Consider the following 24,004-nt stretch of genomic DNA (forward strand, 5'->3'; position numbering starts at 1 on the left):
CTCCCTCCCTCCCTTCCTTCCTTCCCCCTCAGGCTCTCATGTATTCCACACTGGCCTCAAACTCGCTATGTAGCCCTTAAACTTCTGATCCTCCTGCCTCCACGTTCTGAGTGTTGAGAATATAGGCATGTACCACCATGCATGCCTGGTTTATTAATGACTTAAAGCTTTATTTATACGTTCCAAAAATCTTGAGTACCAGTCTTCCTGGAGCTGGGGACTTAACAGTAAACCACACACAAAAATAGAATCTCTTCTGAGTTAGGTATGTCGTTCTAGGCACTCCTCTCAAAGCATATTATGTAGAAGATGATAAGTTGCTACATGCTTTGGAGAAGGAGTCGGCCATGGTGGTAAAGTGCAGTAAAGAATATGTGGAGTGACAGTTATTAAAGGACTAGAGGCTGGCATTGAGTCATGGAAGGACTTTCACTGTGCCTCCCTGTGGCCCTTCTGATTTCACTTAGCCTGAAAGAAATCTGAAGACACATTGTTTCTGGTTGACCCTCCCGGGCCTGCCCATGTGTGCGCCATTCTACTCATGGCTCCTGATTGTCCTTTGGCTTTGACTCTGGAGGCTGGAGAGTGGTAGGCGATGGCTCCTGTGAGAAGGAAGCAAGCCCGGGCCTGTGCAGGGATGGGAATGCTGAGGGCTTGGCCCTTCCTGGCACTGGTGTCCCACAGCATGACTCTCCCAAACTGAGGCCCTAAGGGACTGAGGCCTTACCCTCCCTCTGTAAAGATGAGCAATCTCTCTGTGCCCTCAAGTTCTAAGTTACAGGAGTCAGCCTGTTGGACCAGCCCAACCCAGCAGTCTTTGTTGATGATTTCAGTGAATATTGCTGCAAGGGCTTACCCTGCTGGGCAAGGACATTGGAAATGAAGGGCCAATGACTGATGCCAGCTGTGTCCCACCCTCCTCTCTCTAGATGACTATGTCGCCTGTAGGCCCTCTTGTTTACTTGGAAGGACATGGACACAGCTCTTCATAGAGATATACATATGTGCTTTTTCTCTCTGAGGGGTTGGTTTCCAGTCTGAATAAATCTGGGTAAAAAGTTTAAAGGCCTTATCCTGTGTATTTCCATCCCTGCCATGCCAGAGAATTTCCTGTCATGAGACAAGGGGAGGAAAAGGAGGTGGAGTAGGGTTTGCTCATCTACCTGTAGCCAGTTATCTTTCTGCCTGCATTGTGTATATATATACACACACAGACCCACATATACACTTACACATATACTCACACGCACACTCATACACACGTTCACACACAGAGAGACACCCAGTGTTGTATGAACTTGAAACTAGGAGATGGAGGAAACAGAAGAAATTGTATTCCATGGGGACTTGAAAGGTTTTGTGCTTTTGTTTTGAACAGGATTGTATACAGCCCAGGCTGATCTCACACCCACTGTGTAGCTGAAGATGACTGAACTCCTGAGCCTCCTGCCTCCACCTCCCAAGTGCTGCGAGTGCCACCAGAACAAGTTAAAGGCCACTGTGCTGCTTTAGGGTGACAGACTTCAGGGAACACTCACAGGCAGGGACCGCAACGTCAAATTGTTCTGCATTTAGACCATAGCTGGTGTCATTGTGTCACCAATGCAATTAGAGGAAGTCTGTCACAGAGAGTGGAAGCCCTTTGCCCTTGTTCGTCCATTTCTAATCAGGAAGCTAGTGGCCCCTAAGGTCAGACCAGCCGCCTTTACTAGAGCTGAGCCTGTGGAGGGCTCATCACAGGTCAGCACAGATTGGGAGAAGGTTCAGAAAACAGCAGCCACAGAAAACTCTGTGGATTCTAAGTAGATGATGACAGGCCTAGAGGATATTATTCTGCACTAGTAAGCAGCCTTTGAATTGTAACTGATGTGTACTTTCATGTATACTTTCCTATACTGTTCAGAAGTGACAGGATACAAGGTTTCCAGAGCCCTTGCTTTAGTCATGTTTCATGTTTTGGGGCAAGGTTTTACTTTGTAGCTCAGTCTTGCTTTGAACTCAATTTATTGTACATTGCATATTTGAAGAATCAAGACTTCATTCTTCAGCCTACCAAATGCTGGTATGACAGGTGTGCCTCTAATCATGGCTTTTGTCATATCTAAGACCCCCCTGACCATGGCATTTTAAAGGGAGACTTGGGAGATTAGAACTTGAGGTAAGAAGTGAAAAGAGAAAGGAATGGGACAAAGGGATCAGGAAAGAGTGGGGATGGGGGTAAGAGTAAGAAAACCATTGAGGAACAGCTGGCAGGGCAGGGCAGTTAGTGGTGATGAGACCCAAGACTTGTAGTCTGTTGGTCAGCGGGAAGTTCTGGATGTGTTTGGTCCCATCAAAAGCCTAGCGTCCCCAGAGACTATGTGGGCTCTGTATATTGGATTCGTTTCTGAGCCTGAGATGCTAAGTATGTGTTATCAATGTGTGCCCCTACCTAGTTTCCACTGCAGTCTGTGCTCTTTCTTCTTCCACTCTATGGCATGACAGCCTCCAGGCCTGCTCTTGTCTGCTGTTCCACCGGTAAGAGGTTAGGCAGCCGGACAACAGGCCTGGTGCCTGCTCATCACCACAGAGCCTGCCGCGAGCACTGTCTGGCCCTTGACCTGTAGCTTACTGCTGCTGATTCCTGCCATTCAGCTTCCCTCGCCAGAGCTGCTCTGGACAGTCTATCTGGATTCGATCCCAACTGGACGCCTGTCGCCTTCAGGGAAAAGTTGCTCGGCCCTTTTTTTGTGAACTGGGATAAACCTTTACTCATCTTGTTCTCGTGACCAGAAAGCCCTGCTTAGGCCCTGAAGCTAGGGGTCCTTTGGCTCAGTTGGAAGCTCTGTAGCCTTCTCAAGTCATTCCCAAGCTTTCTCCGCTCCCTCCACCTCCAGCTTAGGCCTCCTTGCATCTCTGCTCCCTCCACCTCCAGCTTAGGCCTCCTTGCATCTCCGCTCCCTCCACCTCCAGCTTAGGCCTTCTTGCAGTTCTAGCTCCTAGCATAGCCGGTGTGTTTTTTCTTACTACGTAGGTAGAAGCATACCATCTCTAACAGTGACTAAGACATGTGGCTCCAAGCCTGAGAAGCGGTTGCAAGCTGAGGCCTGAGCTGATCAAATCACATTAATTCTTCCATCTTACATTCATTCCTTGGGTTATGTTCAAAGGCTGTGGGGAGGCCTCGGTCTCTGCTGCCCTTGGGGAGTATGATCAGAGATGGGACTGGCAGTCAGGGTCCTGGTTCCTGGTGACTAGGCTACCGTAGAGAGCCTTTTTTACTATGGGAATCTGATAATAGACCCTTTTGGGTGGAGACTCCAACCTAGATTAACCTGTTCCCTCTGCTGGGCGACCAGAAGTCTCAGTGGGCTCCTGAGGAAGCTATGGTTCAATGTGACATATCGCTCATCTTCTCAGGTGTGTGGTCGTCCTCTTCAATCCCCGGAAGCACAAACAGCATCACATCCTCAACAGCTCCAGGTGTGTGGGCCTGGCCTCAAGGGGCTGGGAGGTGACTATGGCCAGGGGCCTGAGGCCCTGGGGGCTTGGGACCGGATTTGGCCCTGAGGCCAGATAGGGAAGTGCACATACATTCTTGAGTTTGTTGGCCTTGCCTTTGGGAAATATGCATGAAGGATGAAGGAAGGGAGGTTAGGTGAGGGGGCACAGTCTAGGGTCAACCAAACCTGTCCTGTCTCTTGTAGGAAAACCATTACTGCCCTTGCCTTCTCCCCTGATGGCAAGTACTTGGTCACTGGAGAGGTAAGTGAAGAACAGGGTGGCCATATTGTGGCCCTCCACCCAAGCCACAGTCCTGGGAGCAGCTCGGGTGCTGTCACTTTGGCCTCAGGGATTGATACCCTGGTTTCTGCTTTGTCCAGATGGCTGTGCTTAAGCTTCAGTGTGATCTGACTCCCTGGGAGGGCTTTTCAGAGTGCTCACAGCTGGGCTCCTACCCCAAAGTTGTGATTCTATAACCTTCTTTTAAAAGTAAAACCAAAACAAGAAATATTAATTCATTTATTTATGTGGCGGAGGGGTCATGAAGTTTATGTCAAATGCTTTACACGCTGAAGTCTTCTCTCTAACAATGTGGGGTAGTTAAGGACACATTTTGAAAACCACCATCCTAAAACATTCCTATCTTCAGATGCCCCCTGCTGGGCACACAAGGAACACAGCCCTTGGTTTTACAAGTAGACAGTCAGGGTATATATGCCAGCTGCTGCTTCCTAGAACCATTCCAGGAGCTTTGACCAGATACAGAGGCAAAGACTAGCCTCTGCTGACACTGGTGTCCTCAGAACTTTTTTCTACGTCTTTTTTTTTTTTTTTTCCTGAGACAGGGTTTCTCTGTGTAGTCCTGGCTGTCCTGGAACTCACTCTGTAGACCAGGCTGGCCTCAAACTCAGAAATCTGCCCGCCTCTGCCTCCTGAGTGCTGGGATTAGAGGTGTGCGCCACCACACCCAGCTCTCTACATCTTTATCTTGTTCTCCCCTGTTAAACATTGGAGGAACAGTGTTTAAAGCTGGGGAGGTGAGGGATTGAGGAGGCTACACATAACATCTTCCACAGTTCTCACGTGCGGTTTTGCCTCCCTGCAGAGTGGGCACATGCCTGCCGTGCGGGTTTGGGATGTGGCTGAACGTAGCCAGGTGGCAGAGCTACAGGAGCATAAGTACGGTGTGGCTTGTGTGGCTTTCTCCCCAAGTGCCAAGTACATTGTGTCTGTGGGCTACCAGCATGACATGATTGTCAACGTGTGGGCCTGGAAGGTGAGTGAACTGGTGACAGCCTTAGCATCCTCGTGAGGGTTCCCATGTCAGTGGGTGGGGGGGAGGCAGGAAACTGCTGACCCCAGCAACCTCATTTCCTTCACTGCCTTCAGCTCTTCTGTGAACAACAGTTGAAGTACAAAATAGTACCTGAAGAGCAAGGGTGTTGTTTGGGGCTTTCCCTGCACATCTAAGGATTAAACCTTTGAATTCCTTAGAAAAGAGCTTGGGTTGTTGTTGTTTTGTTTTTTTGTTTGTTTGTTTTGATTTCTGATCATTAAATACCAGAAAGGAAGAGTTTTGTTTTTCCTTTCTTTCTGTTGTTGTTTTGTTTGTTTGTATTTGTTTTTATTTTTGGGTTTTTTTATTTTTGAAGTAGAAATTATTGCTAGCTCTTGTTCATTCTCGGATACCTTCTTATCCCCAAGGCAGAGCTTTGATTCTTCCTTTGGTTTTCCCTCCAGAAAAACATTGTAGTGGCCTCCAACAAAGTATCCAGCCGGGTAACTGCAGTGTCCTTTTCGGAAGACTGCAGCTACTTTGTCACTGCAGGCAACCGGCACATCAAATTCTGGTACCTGGATGACAGTAAGACCTCGAAGGTGAGGACTGAGACGACCAGCCCTGCGCAGTGCTCCAGCTAGTTGCCTTTGGCTTGTTTAACAGTCACAGGTTCTTCATGGACCTGACCTGCCTGGGCGGAGGTGTCTCAAAGAACACATGCTTGTCCTCTGAGGCCCTCATTTCCAAGGCTAGATGGCTGTAGTGGTGTGTCTCCACAGGTGAATGCCACTGTGCCCCTGCTGGGCCGCTCGGGGCTGCTGGGGGAGCTGAGGAACAACTTGTTCACTGATGTGGCCTGTGGCCGAGGGAAAAAGGCTGATAGCACTTTCTGTATCACGTCCTCGGGGCTGCTGTGCGAGTTCAGCGATCGCAGGCTTCTGGACAAATGGGTGGAGCTAAGAGTAAGTAACCTTGGCTCCAGAACAGGGTCTGGCCTTGTCTCAAATCAGGGGAGAGCTGGCCTTGGGGCTGTGGACCCAGGATGGGTCTTTGTGCATGCTGAAGGGGACTGCAGGAGAAGACACAGGGGGCTCGCTAGCAGTGATCTGCATAACCACCTCCTCTCACTCTTTCTCACCTCTCTTTCCTGCTTTCCTCTTTGGCTCAGAACACAGACCACTTCACAGTAAGTGCTTCAGGGCCTTCTCTTCCTCAGCTGCTGCTTTCTCCTCGTTGGGGTTTTTCTACCTTTGAATCTTGGTCTCTCTGATGGCCTTGATTTCTACCCCACCTCCCAAGTCTGCAGGGCTACAGGTCATTTGCTGCTGGAGGGAGGGCATTTCTAGATGACACTTGAGGGGTTGGCCCGATCTTGGCCTGGCTCTCCTTTGTAAGTGAGTGCTGCTGAGGGCTTGGGAAGGATTAAGCCAAGCTAAATGGGAAGATGCCCCTTACTTACTGAGCTGCTCTGCCCACAGACCACTGTGGCCCACTGCATCTCTGTCAGCCAAGAATACATCTTCTGTGGCTGTGCTGATGGCACGGTGCGCCTTTTCAATCCTTCCAACCTGCACTTCCTCAGTACCCTACCCAGACCCCATGCCCTTGGAACAGACATTGCCAGCATCACTGAGGCCAGGTGAGCTATGTGGAGCCCACTGTCCATTCAAAGCTTCAGTCACCACTTCAGGGAGCAGAATGAAGAGTGTGTGATGCCCAGAGATCCCCTTTGTAGACAGAAAACTTGGTAGATGTCAGAATCAGGGAGATTAAATAGCATGGAGGACCATGGAATGTCTCAGTGAGTGAGTGTTGGGAGGGCTGTAATAAAACCTGGGAGCATCTTAGGTGGTTTTAAGAATGACTCAGGGGATTGGAGTCTTCCTTCTGGTTGACTGATGTTAGGAAATAGGTTCAGTTTTACAGCTGGACATCTTGATAATCTGTAAGCACCAGAAAGAAAGTATGCTATGGTAAAGACACAGAAAGACACAGTCCCAGTCACGCTAGAAGGAAAAGGCTGATGTGTGGTCGTTTTTATGGTTTGTCCTCAGTAGAGGAGGGGGAGGGGAGGGGGAGAGGGAGGAGAAAGAGCAAGAAGAAGAGGAAGAAGAGAAAGAAAAAAATAATAGGAGAGGGAGGAGGAGGAAGATGAAGAAGAGAATGAGGCCGGGCGTGATGGTGCATGCCTTTAATCCCAGCACTTGGGAGACAGAGGCAGGCGGATTTCTGAGTTTGAGGCCAGCCTGGTCTACAGAGTGAGTTCCAGGACAGCCAAGGCTACACAGAGAAACCCTGTCTTGAAAAACCAAAAAAAATAAAATAAACAAATAAATAAATAAATAAAAGAAGAGGAGGAGGAGGAGATTTTGAGATGCTGGAGATAGAACCCAGCGCCTTGCTTGTTAGATAAGTGCTCTACTATTGAGCGAGCTATATCACAAACCCTATTTTTGTGGTATGTATGATAGTCTTGTTTGGATCTCTATGCAGAAATACTCATAGAACCATCTAGATTTTGTTGTGCTCCATTGTAACCACAGAATTGCCTTGTCTGGTATTGGTGGTCTATGAATTTGTTAGCATTTCTCTGGAAAACACTCTGCCCAGCATCTGGGGTTGGGTGAGCTCCTGGATTGAATCTCTAGGGACTGCTTTTGAATTCTCAGTTCTACTTGCAAATCTGTGGGACTGCAGACAGTGTCCTGTGCTCCATTCCTTCCTTTGTGGTAACTTCCTGTCCTCTCTCCCACAGTCGCCTCTTTTCTGGAGGGGTCAATGCAAGGTACCCAGACACCATTGCCTTGACCTTCGATCCAACTAATCAGTGGCTATCTTGTGTATACAACGACCACAGCATCTATGTTTGGGATGTGAGGGACCCCAAGAAAGTGGGGAAGGTGTACTCGGCTCTGTATCACTCCTCCTGTGTCTGGAGTGTGGAGGTACGTGGATGGGTTTGCTGGAATTCCACTGTGAGGGTAGAAAGCAGAGAACACCAAGTACTGCCCTAGGGCCCGGCCCTCGGCTTTCAGTGGCTTCCCTGCTGTAGCTCTGGAGCTCCAGTGTGAGCGTTGGTGCCCATGCACCTCAGTCGCCTTCTCGTGTCTCTGCCTAGCCTGAGTCTTTACCTTATCCTCGGCTCAGGAATCTTGGACAAGTTAGTAAACCTGACTAAGCCTCAGATTCCTTAACTGTAAAATGATGTACCAGATTTTCTCAATTGTTCTAACAATGAAATGAAATAACGTTAATTGAGAGATTGTGGCACACAGGAGGAGCTGGGATTTCGGGCTTTTTCTTACCGTGTGCGTGTATAACAGTCATATCTTGTTTCCTTACTAAATGTCAGACAATGGCTAAGTCTTAGCACTCTACCTTGGATGCCATTCCCCTTTCCTTCTTCCTAAGTAGACAAAAATGCCCCCAAAATGGAAGTCTAATTCTCTCCCTCTGTCCCTTCAGGTCTACCCTGAGATCAAGGACAGTAATCAGGCCTGTCTCCCCCCCAGTTCCTTTATTACTTGCTCCTCAGACAACACCATCCGCCTGTGGAACACAGAGAGCTCTGGGGTACATGGCTCTACCCTGCACCGTAACATCCTCAGCAATGTGAGCCTCCCATTTCATACTCATGCCCCCATGCTTATAGATTTTTGACCTTGTTTTCAGGAACTGGCTCCCCAAATCTTGATCATTCAGCTATTATTTGGCTGGACTCTCTGAGCCAAGGGTTGATTTTACCCAGCATCCCTCTGTGCTTGCAGCCATCCTGCTGGGACCGCCTGAACTGTCTCCTTTCACCTTTCCCATCAGGATCTCTTTAAGATCATCTATATGGACGGGAACACTCAGGCTTTGTTGGACACTGAGCTGCCTGGAGGAGACAAAGCTGATGGGTCGCTGATGGACCCCCGAGTGGGCATCCGGTCCCTGTGTATCAGCCCCAATGGGCAGCACCTGGCCTCGGGAGACCGCATGGGGACACTTAGGTAAGGTCAAGTTCTGAGTTAGGTACTGACTGCCTCCCATAGTGGCTGTGGTAGTTAGGTCCTCAAGGGCAGCACTTTAGGAGGGCTTGTCTCCCCCCCCCAAAAAAAAAAGCTTAGAAACAAAGTATTTATTCTGTAAAATGGAAAGAATGAGCTTACAGTGGTGAGCTCAGAAAAAGCCGTCCCAGACACAGGCACAGCTGTCAGCCACATCCGCATGGGGAAGCTCAAGGTATGGGGCTAAGAAAGACATAATATTGTCTCTGTAATGTTCTTTAAAAAAAATGCATTTAACCCAGTTCACTCATGAGAGGTTCAAATGAGGTACAAACAACAGAGTAACTGTCAGTGCTCTTCAAACGTGTCGGTCATGGAAGGTAAGGAGGGATGGGGAGACTACCACAGACTACAGGGAACTAAAGAACAGTGAGAGTTAAATGCCATTTGCATTCTGTAAGATCCTGAATCAAGTAAGGACATAAGGACAAATAATGGCATGTTACTAATGTACCTACTTAACACTATGTAAATGCCTGGCTCTGATAATGTTCTGTTGTTATGTATGTTAGTTAAGAACTGGGCAAGGGGGGGGGGCTGGGGAGATGGCTCAGCGGTTAAGAGCACTGACTGCTCTTCTGAAGGTCCTGAGTTCAATTCCCAGCAACCACATGGTGGCTCACAACCATCCGTAATGAGATCTGACTCCCTCTTCTGGGGTGTCTGAAGACAGCTACAGTGTACTTGCATATAATAATAAATAAGTCTTTAAAAAAAGAAAAAGAAAAAGAAAAAGAAAAAAAAAACTGGGCAAGGGGATATAGAACACCTGCAGTGTTTGAACTTTTTCTTAAAGCTTAAAAATGTTTGTTTAAAGGTGGGGAAGAGGATGTAACAGAAGAAGGAGGTCTTTCCTCTCGCAGCCAGGCAATGATGTCTCTTATTTATAGGATACATGAACTGCAGTCCCTGAGTGAGATGCTGAAAGTGGAGGCCCATGACTCTGAGATCTTGTGCCTGGAATACTCTAAGCCAGACACAGGTAAGGCCTAGCCCATGCCCCAGCAGGGTCTAGCTCTGGCACAGCCCCACCTGTTCTGCCAGTGTTGCCTTATACTTGCCTTGGCTTCTGGTAATCTTGGGTCCTGTATTCATTCAGATCACTTGGTATTTGCAGGATTTTAAGAGCTCTGTCCCTGTTCTGTGGTTCTTGTGGCTTTAGGGATATGAGGCTCTATCCACTTGGGGCTCTTTACCAGGCACTGTTAAGAGCCAGCTTAATGTGAACTGATAAGATTCTTCTGATCCCAGGTTTGAAATTGCTGGCATCGGCAAGCCGGGACCGTCTGATCCACGTGCTGGATGCTGGCCGGGAATATAGTCTACAGCAGACACTGGACGAGCATTCATCTTCTATCACTGCTGTCAAGTTTGCAGGTGGGGACTGGGCAATTGAAGCTGTTCATCCCTCTAGCTACCACCTCCCATACATTTATGAGAAGAGCCTGCTGGGGAGGATGGGGAGGTGCCTGGGAGTCATGAGGCTAGGTAGGAAGACGGGTGAAATACAGACTTTCGGTCTAGGGGACCCTGAGCCTGACTGAGGGCTAAGGAGGAGGGACATGGGTTTTGTGGGATGCACTCTGTTTAATTTGGTTGGTCCACCATGTGGAGTAACTCCATTGGGGAACATAAGGGAAGGCAGGAGAAAGGCTGCCTTCATATGGCAGAAGTAGCCCGGTCCCTGTCCCTACAGCCAGTGATGGGCAAGTGCGAATGATCAGCTGTGGTGCAGACAAGAGCATTTACTTCCGAACTGCACAGAAGGTAAGGGCCCTGGGTGTCCCCAGCAGGGCAGGGGTGGGAACAGGGTTTCCAACACCAGAGGTGAAGGGCGGAGTGAGCCCTGTGAGCTGTGCCGCCTTTGCAGTCTGGAGAAGGGGTACAGTTCACACGAACGCACCACGTGGTACGGAAGACCACCCTCTACGACATGGATGTGGAGCCCAGCCGGAAGTACACAGCCATCGGCTGCCAAGACCGGAATATTCGGTGGGTGGGCGTTCCTGTCTCAGGCTTCTTTACAAATTCATTTTCACTGTTTATTTTGTGGGGAGAGGAGTGAGCGTGTGGGATTCAGAACTACTTTCAGGAGTGGTTTGTCTCTCACCAGGACATGGGTCCTGGAGATCAGACTTAAGCCATCAGTCCAGGCAGCAAGTGCCTTTACTGTCTGAGCTATTTGGCTGGCCTCCTCTTATCAGACTTTTGGACCACATTCCTTCAAGAAGCTCAGTCCTCAAATCTGCTATTTTGTCCGGGCTTTTGAGCCTCTTTGAGGCAGCAAAGTACTCTGCCTCACCTGAGAGGGTGCGAGCGAACTCCCAGGACAAATGGGAAGTCCCATTTGCTGCCACTTATAGCCTGGGCTCTGGTCCTCAGGCTGCTGTGAACACGTGCCTTCCTTTTCAGGATCTTTAACATTAGCAGCGGAAAGCAGAAAAAGCTGTTTAAAGGGTCACAGGGTGAAGATGGCACTCTCATTAAGGTGAGCACCCCAGTGGGACTAGCAGAGCCTGCTGCCTGCCCTGCCATTGGGCAGCTTGGGGGTGGTGCTAAGTGAGGAGGGGTGGCGCTCCCCTACTCTCGCTCTGTGTCCCCAGGTGCAGACAGACCCCTCAGGGATCTACATTGCCACCAGCTGTTCCGATAAGAATCTCTCCATTTTTGACTTCTCCTCAGGCGAGTGTGTGGCCACCATGTTTGGCCACTCAGGTGAGTGTAACAGCCACCTCCCTGTTTGCAGTTGTACTTTCTTCCCTTGTCTATCGCCACACCACAACTCTGCCCATCTACCCTGGGGAGGGGTCAATTGACTGAAGCAAGGGTAAAAGCCCTGTGGCAGAAGGAGACAGTATGGCTGGTACCTTTCTCCTCCGCCACGTCCAGACTCAGAGCACAGGTGCCTGTGTGAGGACAGAACCCGACTCTCCCCCCCCTCCCCCCCCAGCCAGTGCCCATCCCAGCAGCTGGGGCAGGCAGGGGTTTGATTAGGTCTTTGTGGCAGTTCATAGACCATGTACTTTACTCTTAACAGAGATTGTCACTGGCATGAAATTTAGTAACGATTGCAAACATCTCATCTCTGTGTCGGGGGACAGGTGAGCAGAAGTTAACTTCCCTGAGACAATTCTTCTCTGTGCCACCCTGTCCCCCCTCTCACTTCCTCTCCTGGTGTCTCTGGGAAGTAGGTCTGAAGAGGGACATTTCTTGGTGGGGCCTGACCTGACAGTGGAGGGTGGCTTGGGTCGCCTTGCCAGTTCATGGGAAGTAGGGATAAATGATGCTGCTACCCGCAGAGTCCTTCCCTGCCCCTCATTCAGTACTGTGCTCCACCCTAGCTGCATCTTTGTCTGGCGTCTGAGCTCTGAGATGACCATCAGCATGAGGCAGCGCCTGGCTGAGCTGCGGCAGCGCCAGCGAGGGATCAAGCAGCAAGGACCAACCTCTCCCCAAAGGGCTTCTGGAGCCGAGCAGTAAGTGGGCCAGAGATTGGCTCTGCTCACGGTTGTCCACAGAGTGTGTGCTCTCCCTGCACCTCTTCATGTGGAATGTACTGTTCAGCAGCTCCTGTAATCCCAGGCCTTCCTTCGCATGCACAAGCCCATCAATGTTGCCTTCTTGCCCAGGGAGTCTTCTCTTCTGACCTTCTTGTCTTGGACTCAGGCATCACACTGCAGTGATACCCCCTTCTGGACCAGCTCTTTCCTCAGACAGTGACAAGGAGGGAGAAGATGAGGGTACTGAAGAAGAAGAACTGCCAGCTCTGCCCATCCTTGGCAAGAGCACCAAGAAAGAACTAGGTTTGTGGCAGTTAGGTGTAAGGCAGACAGGCACTGCTGCTGTAGTGGCTAGGTCGGCCCATCTGGACCATGGGATAAGGAGGCCGGGCCATCACAGTGATCACATGGGGGATGGGGATGTTCTGGACTCCTGGACCCAGAGGTGAGGAGGTAGGAAACACCTTCTGACTGCCTATTTCTGTCTAGCCTCAGGCTCTAGTCCAGCCTTGCTCCGAAGCCTGTCCCACTGGGAAATGAGTCGGGTAAGTTGCCATCACTGAAATGTGCTTCTAAGATTATTAGACGTGAGGGAGCAGCAACAGAGCCCTTTGTGCCCTTGTGAGGCATTGGGTACAGGTCCTGCCCACATGCTCCATTCCTGTTTTCAAGGAAGGCCTTATCATCAAGGTCAGGCAGCTGGTCCAGTGGGGTAAGGGAGTGAGCATCAGTCTTTCCTTCTTGTATCAGATGAAGTTGCCTCCACTAGAGGAGGGTCCACATCCTCCTCTGCCAGGAGCCTGGGAGAAGTACCGTTCAAGAATAGCTTGGTTTTGTTTTGAGTTAGAGTCTCATTGTGCAGCCCTGGCTGACCTGGAACTCAGGGAGATCCACAGGGCCTTAGCTCTGAGTGTGGAGAGGAAAGGCCTTGCCACCACACTATGCTCAAACCAAACCAAACCAAACCACACCACAGCAGCAGCAAAGCAGCAGCATGCAGTGAGGAGTAACGGTGAGTCCCATGTTAGAGCGACAGCCAGAGAGACAGGCTCCAGCTAGGAGAACCTAGGGGACTCTAGTTCTCAGTCAGAGGGAAAGGCTGCAGGAATACCTGTTGCTGCATGGGTATTTCAGAGTGCCAGAGAAGGAGAGACATTTTCAGCAAGCCCCAAAGCAACCCAACCCTCACATGTCCCAAGTTGGGCTTTTGAGTCTAGCACTCTGTGTTGTTGGTAGCAGCTTCACAGAGTGGCCACACCAGGGTCTCAGTCCCTCACTGTTGGTTTGGCCTTAGTGCTGAGACGGGACTCTGGGTTCTGTTGGGTATCTTCAGAGTCCTACCTCCAGACTGTAAGACACCAGGTAAAGGCAGAAACTAAAGCGGTTCCTATTATGAAGTCTAGAATGCAGCTTCAGTATGCACTCTAAAGCTAACCTCGCCTGCAGGCCACTTAAGGTCCCACATGGACGTGGGCTAGTCGTAGAAATTCACTGTGCTTCTGTTTCCCCCGTGTGTAAGACCTGGGATAATAATGCTACCTATTCTATAAAATGACTGTAAAGATAAAATGAACTAATACACAGAGGGTGGCATTCATGCTGACAACATGTACATATGTTTGTTTGTTGATAGTATAATTCTATTACTCCTTTTTTGCCACAACCACCAGGCACAAGAGACCATGGAGTTCCTGGACCCAGCTCCTGTAGCTAACACAGGACCTAAAAGAAGAGGGCGCTGGGCTCAGCCAGGTGTGGAGCTGAGTGTTCGCTCCATGTTGGACCTGCGACAGCTAGAGACCTTGGCCCCAAGCCCTCGAGGCCCCAGCCAGGACTCACTGGCTGGGTCCCCAGCTGGTCCTGGGAAGCATGGTCCACAGGCCCCCGAACTCTCATGTGTTAGCCAGGTGAGCTAGCTTTTCTCCCAGCTCTCTCGAGATCTCAGGAAGCCTCAGCTAGCCTTGTGCTAACAGCTGAGGCCTGAGCTTGGGCACTTATGTGCTTCCTGTCTCTGTGGCATGTGGGCCATCTGAAATGCAGCTGTAGTAGAACTGACTGGGCTGTGTGTGAGTCGGGTGGGCCGAGAGGTATAGGGAGCTCTGGGGAGGACTCTTGGTGTTGAGTGGACAGGAGCCTGGCAGGCTGAGTACCAAAACAGCTCTTCCAGAAGCTTAGTATTCCAGCTGAGCCTAGCCTGGTCTCCTGCTTCCCCACCCCCCGCCCCCCGCCCCCCCGGAGCTACAACACTGCTTCCTCAGAACTGCTGTTCACCAGTCTTTGCCAACTTGTTCCTCCTCTCAACACCTTCTTCTCACACCAGTAATCCTCACAAGTACCCCTTTCTTTGTGTGTGTTTCCAGAATGAAAGGGCCCCTCGGCTTCAGTCCTCCCAACCGTGCTCCTGCCCCCACATTATCCAATTGTTGTCACAAGAGGAAGGAGTCTTTGCCCAAGATCTGGAGCCTGCACCCATTGAAGATGGTATTGTCTACCCGGAACCCAGTGACAGCCCTACCATGGATACCAGGCAAGGGTTGTGCCCTGGCCAGGACTCATGGGCTCTGCGGCCCTTACACTTCCTTTCCCTCTGAGTTTTCTCACTTGGGCAATGGTTGGCCTCCAGGCCACCTCCTCCTCCCTCCTCCCTGGTCACAGGCAGGAGCTGAATGGAGCTGCTGGCCCCTGCTCACTGTCTTTCCTTCCTTTGCTGGCCTTCCAGCAGTGCGTTTCAGGTGCAGGCTCCAACCGGAGGATCCCTAGGAAGGATGTACCCAGGCAGCAGGGGCTCAGAAAAGCACAGTCCTGACAGTGCATGCTCTGTGGATTACAGCAGCAGCCGGCTTTCCAGCCCCGAACACCCCAATGAAGGTAAGGCTGCACCACGAAGAAGGGACAACGGGGTGAAGCAGGGAAGGCAGACCTGTGACCGATAGGTACAGTGTGATGCCTTTCCCCTCCCCACATCCAGACTCTGAGAGCACAGAGCCCCTAAGTGTGGATGGCATCTCCTCAGACCTGGAAGAGCCAGTGGAGGGTGATGAAGAAGAGGAAGAAGAGGGAGGCACTGGCCTCTGTGTGCTACAGGAGGGCGGCCCCCGTACCCCGGATCAGGAGCAGTTCCTAAAACAGCACTTTGAGACTCTGGCCAGTGGGGCTGCTCCAGGTGTGGTCTGTGGGCCAGCCTTCAGTCACCACATCTGCCCTTGTCCCCCAGCTGAGAGGGAGGGTCCAGTAGACGGTGCCTTAGGCTGCTTTGTAGGGGCTGCAAGACCTTGGGCAAGAACTAAACTTGTGACTCAGTTCATGGTTTCTGTGCCTCCTGCAGGGGGCCCAGCACGGGTCCTAGAGAGGACAGAGTCTCGGAGCATCTCTTCACGATTCCTTCTGCAAGTGCAGACCTCCCCACTCAGGTACAGACCATCCCCACATGGCTCTGCTGACCTGGTGCTCCTGCACCTGGCACAGCATGTAGCCTTTTTCACATCTCTCCAGAAGGGGACGTTGTACTCCTAGATTTGAAGCAGGTGGCCTCACGCAGACTCTGTGCTTGTCCTCTCCTGGTGCATCTCTGTCTGTGAGAGCATCTGGCCACCTCAGGGAGGAGCGCCCACTCTGGGCCTGCTTCTGAACCCATTCTCCCTATAGGGAACCATCCCTGTCCTCCTCAGGCTTGGCCCTGGTGTCCAGACCTGACCAGGTATCACAGGTGTCTAGCGAGCAGCTGAAAGGCAGCGGTGCCACTCCTCCAGGAGCACCCCCAGAAATGGAACCCTCTTCTGGCAACTCGGGCCCCAAGCAGGTGGCTCCTGTGCTGTTGCCACGACGGCGTAACAACCCGGACAACAGCTGGGCCTCCAAGAAAATGGCTGCAACCCGGCCTTTAGCTGGACTCCAGAAAGCCCAGTCTGTGCATAGTTTGGTACCACAGGGTAAGGGACCTTGATGAGTTCAACTGCAGGCGGTAGGGGATGGGAGACATGTATGTGGGCATTCTGGAGGAAGGTGGTAGGTCTAGTGTGGCCCTGGCATGTCACCATGCTTGCCACTGCATGTCCCTTAGTGATCACACACAGGGGAGAGTAGCAACTGGGGACTGAGCCCTAGCATTTGCACACCTTCCTCACCACGTGACCTGCACCTGTCCCTGTCCCCAATGCAGATGAGGTGCCTTCATCACGTCCACTGCTCTTCCGGGAAGCAGAGATCCAGGGCAGCTTAGGATCCCTGCTACAAGCTGGCGGCTGCTCATCTCAGCCCCACTCCTACCAGAACCACACCACCAGTTCTATAGCCAAGCTAGCACGCAGCATTTCTGTTGGCGAGAATCCAGGCCTAGCAACTGAACCTCAAGCTCCTGCACCGATCCGAATCTCACCATTCAACAAACAAGCTCTGCCTAGCAGGGCTCACCTTGTCCTGGACATCCCCAAACCACTTCCTGACCGTCCTACTCTGACCACATTCTCACCTGTATCCAAGGGCCTGGCCCACAATGAAACAGAACAGTCGGGCCCCTTGGTGAGCCTAGGAAAGGCTCATACTACAGTTGAAAAGCACTCCTGTTTAGGGGAGGGTACTACTCATATATCTAGGACAGAGTGCCAGGCTCATCCTGGCCCCAACCACCCCTGTGCCCAGCAACTGCCAGTCAACAACCTTCTCCAAGGCCCTGAGAACTTGCAGCCCCTGTCCCCTGAGAAGATTCGTAACCCCGTGGAATGCAGCAGGCCAGGGGTAGCCCTGAGCCAGGACTCAGGTGTGCACAGCTCCCCAGTCTCACCTGGCCCATCCTTTCTGTCTCTGTTGGCCACTTTCTGGCTCCGTCCCATTTCTGTGTGCCTGGCCTTTGGTGTTTTTGTCCTGTCTGCTCCTGTCTTGGTCCATAAGTCACACCCCTGATGGTGAGACACTCTTGCCACCCTTCATGATCTCCCTGTCACCCAATGAACCCTTTAGTCTGGATACTAGTGCTGGCTTTCCCTTCTAAACTTTTGTGTGGTGTTGGGGAAGGTGTTGGAAGAGGGTAGGGCAAGAGGCAGGGATTGTAGCCCTGCTCTGAGAGCCCTGGGTTGGGATGCCTGAATAAGCAGCGGGGCCTCACTGGTGTTTGTCCTTCAGAACTGGCCTTGAGTCTGCAACAGTGTGAACAGCTCGTGGCAGAGCTCCAGGGGAATGTACGCCAGGCCGTGCAGCTCTATCACGCGGTGAGTATGGATCAACCACTATAGGCAGTTCTTGACAAACAGTAACAACAAACTGGATGGAGCACTCAAGGTTATTCTGAGCATTGTAAAGGGGAGGGTCAGAAGCCAGGCCCGGCCGCTCAACCCCAGAATCTGTTGGTTATTCCTAGGAGAGAAACAGGGTCGTAGGGTAGAAAATCCCAATTCATGGCTGTTATCTTTTTTTATATCCCAAAATGGTTTGGGCAGTTTAGGTATAAGAAACAATGTAACTGTCACATTTGAAAGAGAGTTGTTGGGAAAAGTTGTTAAGAAGTAGATAGCCTGGAGGGACCCTCATCTGGGTCACCCATCAGAGTGACTCTGATCACCCTGATCTTGTGTGTAGACTCCTTGGCAGTCCCTTCCACTGGGTGGGCAAGGCACCGGCAGAGCCCCCTTTTCTATATTCTACTGTCTGCTGTTCTCCAGCTCACATCCAGTGTTCCTGTTGCAGGTGACCAGCTGTAAGACACCTTCAGCAGAGCAAAGTCACATCACCCGTCTCCTGAGGGACACCTTCTCTTCAGTGCGACAGGAGCTCGAGGCTCTGGCTGGGGCTGTGCTGTCCAGCCCAGGTGGCAGCCCTGGGACTGTGGGGGCTGAGCAGACGCAGGCCCTGTTGGAGCAGTACTCTGAGCTATTGCTAAGAGCTGTGGAGCGGCGCATGGAGCGCAGACTCTGAGTTCCTGAAGCCTGTCCCAAGAGAAATGCTCTCCATTCCAAACAGTAGCCCTGCTTCCACTCAAGAAAAGGTGGGAATGTCTGGAGTGGACAGCAGTGATCAGTGTTGAGAGGCAAAGCAGCCTTCCCAGCCGCCCTCATGGGGCCCCTGTATTTATTAATTTATTTCCCTGACCTTTGCCTCACTTCCTTGGGACTCCTGCCTCTAAAGCCCAGCCTGGGGCTCATAGCAGGGCGGGTCTTGAGTCTACATCATCTTGGTGCTTTGAAGGGTAGGAGGGCAGCCTGCCTCACCTGGGGACATTGGGAAGGGCTGACCTTTTCTTCTTAGAAGCCATTTGAAGTTTCTTCAGGGATGAGCTCCCTGGGGTGGAGCATACACAGGGTACTCTGGGGTAGAGATGAAAGGTAATGTGGTATTTAGTATCCTAAAGCCAACCGTAGACCTTTACCTCTACTCCCACACCAGCTGCACTCCCCTGCCTGCCAGAGCAGGGGTGGTTTCCCCCCAACTTCTGGCAGTGAGAAAGACAGCTGCCTGGCCTCCAGGGTATTCCCAGCCTTTAGAAGACTTGAGTTGGTATCAGGACCTGAGCCCCCACATTCCAATCCATCTTCCCTGCGAGAGAGCCCTAGCGTTTTTCTGCCCCCATCCCTTTCCCCCTTGTGGAGCTAGTTGTGGGATTTTGCTGCAGGACAGTGAAACCCCTCTGCAGGGCAGGCAGCAAAGCCTGGCCTGCCTTCCTCAGCCCCCTAGGCTTCCTTGTTCTCTAACCCTGGTCCCCAGCAGACTGTTGAATCCCTTGGGACCACTTTCTCCCTACATCCTGGGCAATGCGCAATCAGAAACCTGTATCGGGAGTACCCTCATGGTTTACAGGGCACTGGCCCACCTTCCTAGAACCTTGGCCACACACACACACACACACACACACACACACACACACACACACACCCCACATACACAAATCATATGCACAGTTGAGTGCTCATTGTTAGAACACTTGGCTGGCTGGTATGCACCTGGTTTCCTCACATTTTTGCCTCAGCTCATTAGCCTGAATTAATTGAATTCAGATCCAGAAACACAAAAAGGAATAGATACACTAAACTGAAATTCTGGAGTCTTGGTGTCCACAGCCAGGCTGATAGATGGCCTATGGGTCAGCTGGCTCAAGGAGGGGGCTCTTTTTCAAAGGCAGTGTTGGGTGCCCAGAAATACTGGACACTGGAGATTATGGAATGAAGGCACTGGGCAAGAGACCACTGGAAAAGTGATAGCCAGACAGGTAGGTGGCAGAGGTAAGGATAGAGTTAAGGTAATGGCTAGAGGGTAAAGAAAAGAGAGAGAGGCTGTATGTAGGAAGAAATGGTGAGGTGGTTGCAGAATTGGAGTGAGTATGTCTTTGAGCCTGGGCCCTCCTTTCCTCTGCATCAGGGAGGGCAGAGTAGTGACATTTCCCCAGGTGTAGATAACACAAACCTGTCGAAACCGACGTCACTTCCCAGCTCTGACTGCAGAGGCTAGCAGGAAACTAGGTTTAAGGGTGCTTAGCCTTTTTGGTTCAGCCTGAGTGTTGAGTACACCCAAACCATGTGAACACCCAAACCATGTGTTCCCATTTTTCTACCACACGCATAGCCAACCACCTAGCCCAAAGAACCGTAGCCGCTGGAGGTGGGCCCCTTGGCACTGTGGGGGTTAGAAGTCAGCCCACTGTCCTGACCTCCACCAGGTTTTAGAGGTCTTTATGCCAGCTTGCCCTTCTAGAGAAAGCGCCACTACCCTGCATGGGTGGGGTGTTGTGGCCGGTGGCGCTTTGTCCCCTTCTGCATGTCTGAGGCCACTGGCAACTGCTGCCCACGTCCAGATTTGTCCTATCCCAGTTTTGAAAGCCCCTTATTTATAACTTTTATACTGTGGCGCCTGTCTCCTCCCCGGCTGTACGGGGCGGGGCTGTTTTAACGTTTCGTTTGTACGGATGTATGAAATTGTCAATAAACACAATCATTTGTTAACTGGCTAGCAAATTCTGAAAAGAGCGCCGCTTGTCGCACCTCCTAGAGGGCGGAAACGGGGGCGGGACTGCGGTCCTGGAGCGGAAATAGGGGCGGGATCTTTTCCCGCGGGCGTCATGGCGGAGGCGGCTCTGGATGCTGTTCGGAGGGCGTTGCAAGAATTCCCGGCGGCGGCTCGCGGTGAGTGGGCTCTTACAGGCAGCAGCGACCGCGCGAGGACAGCCCAGAGGGAGCCTGGGGAGCCGGGAACTCAGATTATGTGTGTGTGAGTGCCCGACCGGTTGCCACACAGTTTCGTGTGTACCCTTCTCTAGCTGGCGGACAGTTCCTCAGCTCACGTTCGCACGCCTTCGTGGGGTGCAGTTGTAGACCCAGAACAGCTCCGACGGTGGTCATAGTGCCATTCTCAAAGCCAGCGGGGTGCTGAGTCCCGGTGCTCTGCCTTGCTATACTTTCACCTCAAACATCTCGGATGTTGGTGGGTTCTTAGGAGAGAAGCAGGCGACTTCCCTCGTTCATTCAGACTCCAAGCTTTGAGGATTGTAGGCAGCCGCCCAGTTGAGCTTGTGTGTTTCGTTTCTTCTTCCTCTGGTCCTCACTACCCCATCATTAAACAGGCTGGAGAGATGGCTCAGTGGGTAGGTTAAGCGCGTAAGCACATGATGACCTGGGGTCACATCCCCAGCACTAACAGAAAACACTGAGTGTGGTGATGGTGGACGTCTGATGGGGTTCCAGAAGTGGGAGGTAAAGACAGGAGGATCCCCAGGGGCTCTCTGGCCAGCCAGACTAGCAACTGCTGAGCCCCAAGTTCTATGACTTTGTCTCAGAAAATAAAGTGGAGAATGGTATACACCTAATGTCAACGGCCTCCACACATGCACACACACACACACACACACACACACACACAAGGGACAGCGATCGATCAAGCACAATTTTGTCAACTTACTGGCTGTGTCACACACAAGTGGTTAGAGCAGTGATTTGAGACCCCAGAGGAGTCGCATGTCAGATATCCTGAATATCAGACATGTATCTTATGACTCATAACTAGTAAAAACACAGTTATGAAGTAGCAATGAAATAATGTTATGGCCTAGGGTCACCGCAACATGAGGAACTGTCTTAAAGGGTAGCACATTAGGAAGCACTGTGCTGGAGGACAGTTGATGGCTCAGCCCAGCCCCCAGAGAGGGTGTGCCTGCTATGTCCAGGAAGCATTGAGGACTGAGCTTGGAGCAGACTTTGTGTTCATGTTTATTTTTGTCAGTCAAATTCTTAACAGAATTGCTGGGTCAAAGGAATTGTTTGAAGTTCTTTTTGAAGCTTCAGGGGAGAAAAATACTACCCGTCCTCTAAAGGAAATGGTGAGCAAATAAAACTAGCATAATTATAGAAAATCCAGAGGACGGGAAAGGGCAGCTTCAGGTGAGGTGATGGTGGTGCGAGCCTTTAATCCCAGCACCTGGGAGGCAGAAGCAGGAGGAGCTCTGAGTTCCAGGCCAGCCTGGGCTACCCAGAGAAACCCCATCTCAGAAAACTAAACCAGGCAAACAAAAGGCTATGTCTGCACATTTCCTTCTTAAAGATCTACTTATTTATTATATACATTGTAGCTGTCTTCAGACACTCCAGAGGGGAGTCAGATCTTGTTATGGATGATTGTGAGCCACCATGTGGTTGCTGGGATTTGAACTCAGGACCTTCAGAAGAGCAATCGGTGCTCTTAACCACTGAGCCATCTCTCCAGCCCTGTCTGCACATCTTAAACTCCAAGTTAGAGTAGCACAGAGCATGTAGGAGGCCCAGGTCAGTCCCAAGCATTATAAAACAGTCAGATCCCAAAGAGCAACTCGATTGTCCCGGACCGCAGTTCCCTTCTAAGATTTCTGCTTTGTGGGGTTGCTGTTCTTCCCGTCCGTGGCTGCTTGGTAATTCCCACCCCTAGTCAAGGCAGCAAGCACATGACTAGCTGTTTTCTTTTCAGTTTTCCTGGGCCTACCAGTGATGTCCATGTGGTTCCAATTTCCAATTTAAAGATATTCACTTTCTGACTGACAGCAAGGCAAGATAGTCCGCATAGAGATGTAACTGAGCTAGCATGACCTCAGGGATAAAATGAATGCCATATACTTTTGTCAGGGGTTGCAGTAACTGCTGGTTGGGGCTAAAGCATTTTGGTCAGACACTGAGGTTAAAAACTAACAAAGCAAAGCACTGCTCTCTTAAAAGCCAAGAGCGAGAGCAGCAGGAACAGTCCAGCCAGAGCAGAGGGCATGTGGTCAGGGTGAGGCATGAGACTAGAGCAAATCAGACTGGGGTAAAAAGGGCTGAGCTTGGTCATGGAGCGGCCTGAATGAATGCCAAGGTGGACAGGGTTCTGCCAGGGGTACCAGTGGGCTATCAAAGGATCCTACACGAGGTCTGACAAGGCGAGATGGCAACTCAGAAGATGTTCTTGAGGGGGAACGGGATTCCACCAGAAACACCAGTTTTTCACTGCAGTGACCAGCCAGCCAGATGTGGGGCACTTTGAGCAAATGTTGGCTGAGCACCTACTGTGTGCTAATGTGCTGATGTTGGGATGCACCAGGAAGCATGACAGTCACTCAAACCATCAGGCTGTTTCTAGTCTGCTAAGACAGATCAATAAAGAAACATGAAAAAAATATATAGGGTGAGGTAATGATAAATCTGTGGAGAAAAACTAGGCAAGGAGATAAAGATTGTTCCTAACAAGTGACAGTTTAAAAAGGGATGGCTGAGAAAAGAAGCTTCATCAGTGTGACATTGGACCCAGAGCACCAGAGGGAAGGAAAGGATGGTTTTTGAAAGACAATGGGTCTCTCAAAACAGGACTTAGAGACACCCAGGCCCAGGGCCGGATTGGGATGGGATAAAGGCAACAGATAGACACACAGGATGGCCTTGAACTTGCTATGTAGCGCTAGGTGGGTTTGATCTGATACTCCTGATGCCACCTTCCAGGTGGTGATGGGTTTACAGATGTGAGCCACCTCATCAGTTTAGGGGTTATACAGAATCACTTAATGTCTCCATAGGTGTCACAGTGCATAAGTTGGCCCTAGATGGCCAAGCATGCTGTTGCTGTTCTGTGAGAGCAGAGCTCACTTCAGCCCCTATCTGTCTTCTAGTGTTGTCATTGGGTAGTTGCCTCCCTGGATGGATAGATGGATGAGCCATAAACTTGGTGAGATGGTGGTGGTGTCTTCTCAGCCACACTGGCCAGGCCCGGTGCTGGGTCCATTTCAGATGTTCAGTGGATACCACCATTGGAGGCTGTCTTAGGGTTTCACTGGTGTGAAGAGACACTGTAACCACCACAGTCCTTATAAAGGAGAACAGTTAATCGGTGCTGGTTTACAGCTTCAGCCCTGAGGCGAGCTGAGGGTTCTACATCTGGATCCGCAAGAGGAAACTGTGTCACCCTAGCCAAAGCCCGCCCCTAGTGACACACTTCCTCTAGCAAGGCCACACCTCCTCTTAGTGCTATTCCCTATTGGCCAAGGATTCACACACATGAGTCTGTGGGGTCATCCCAGAGCCAGACCCGCCCCAGTGAGCCTATGGCCACCAGCTCAGTGGCTCAGGCCTCCTAGGTCAGTAGCACCCTTGCTTAGGATGTCTGTCATAGAGGACTTCTTGTTGCAGTGCGATGGAAATTGGGTACCACTGATTTCACACCTCCCCCCCCCTCCACCATTTCTTTTTTTTTTTTTTTTTTTTTTTTTTTTTTTTTTTTTT

At 51.0% G+C, this 24,004-nt stretch overlaps 2 protein-coding genes across 6 annotated transcripts in view; both read left to right on the forward strand.

Annotated features, from left to right (window-relative positions):
• Positions 1–20,243, forward strand: part of Mapkbp1 (mitogen-activated protein kinase binding protein 1) — a 54,967-nt gene extending 34,724 nt beyond the window's left edge. The window contains exons 3-31 of one of the 4 annotated variants that reach the window (XM_029536327.1): positions 3,400–3,462; positions 3,687–3,744; positions 4,589–4,759; positions 5,224–5,361; positions 5,542–5,724; positions 5,931–5,948; positions 6,241–6,401; positions 7,518–7,707; positions 8,228–8,374; positions 8,579–8,754; positions 9,702–9,793; positions 10,063–10,188; positions 10,508–10,578; positions 10,682–10,803; positions 11,224–11,299; positions 11,415–11,526; positions 11,849–11,912; positions 12,153–12,287; positions 12,478–12,614; positions 12,801–12,856; positions 13,982–14,218; positions 14,672–14,838; positions 15,031–15,179; positions 15,280–15,474; positions 15,637–15,721; positions 15,957–16,240; positions 16,471–17,067; positions 17,430–17,515; positions 17,991–20,243. In XM_029536327.1, coding sequence (XP_029392187.1) covers positions 3,400–3,462; positions 3,687–3,744; positions 4,589–4,759; positions 5,224–5,361; positions 5,542–5,724; positions 5,931–5,948; positions 6,241–6,401; positions 7,518–7,707; positions 8,228–8,374; positions 8,579–8,754; positions 9,702–9,793; positions 10,063–10,188; positions 10,508–10,578; positions 10,682–10,803; positions 11,224–11,299; positions 11,415–11,526; positions 11,849–11,912; positions 12,153–12,287; positions 12,478–12,614; positions 12,801–12,856; positions 13,982–14,218; positions 14,672–14,838; positions 15,031–15,179; positions 15,280–15,474; positions 15,637–15,721; positions 15,957–16,240; positions 16,471–17,067; positions 17,430–17,515; positions 17,991–18,218 — 4,324 coding nt within the window. In that variant the 3' untranslated portion in view covers positions 18,219–20,243. The remainder of the gene's footprint in view (positions 1–3,399; positions 3,463–3,686; positions 3,745–4,588; positions 4,760–5,223; positions 5,362–5,541; positions 5,725–5,930; positions 5,949–6,240; positions 6,402–7,517; positions 7,708–8,227; positions 8,375–8,578; positions 8,755–9,701; positions 9,794–10,062; positions 10,189–10,507; positions 10,579–10,681; positions 10,804–11,223; positions 11,300–11,414; positions 11,527–11,848; positions 11,913–12,152; positions 12,288–12,477; positions 12,615–12,800; positions 12,857–13,981; positions 14,219–14,671; positions 14,839–15,030; positions 15,180–15,279; positions 15,475–15,636; positions 15,722–15,956; positions 16,241–16,470; positions 17,068–17,429; positions 17,516–17,990) is intronic. The other 3 variants (XM_021192983.2, XM_029536328.1, XM_021192985.2) reach the window with 3 other exon arrangements.
• Positions 20,244–20,328: 85 nt separating this feature from the next.
• Jmjd7 (jumonji domain containing 7) overlaps positions 20,329–24,004 on the forward strand; it is a 7,411-nt gene continuing 3,735 nt past the window's right edge. Inside the window, exon 1 of one of the 2 annotated variants that reach the window (XM_021192654.1) lies at positions 20,329–20,416. In XM_021192654.1, coding sequence (XP_021048313.1) covers positions 20,353–20,416 — 64 coding nt within the window. In that variant the 5' untranslated portion in view covers positions 20,329–20,352. The remainder of the gene's footprint in view (positions 20,417–24,004) is intronic. The other variant, XM_029536547.1, reaches the window with a different exon arrangement.

The sequence above is a fragment of the Mus pahari genome, chromosome 3 (genome assembly GCF_900095145.1).
Source record: "Mus pahari chromosome 3, PAHARI_EIJ_v1.1, whole genome shotgun sequence".
Classification (NCBI taxonomy): Eukaryota; Metazoa; Chordata; class Mammalia; order Rodentia; family Muridae; genus Mus; species Mus pahari.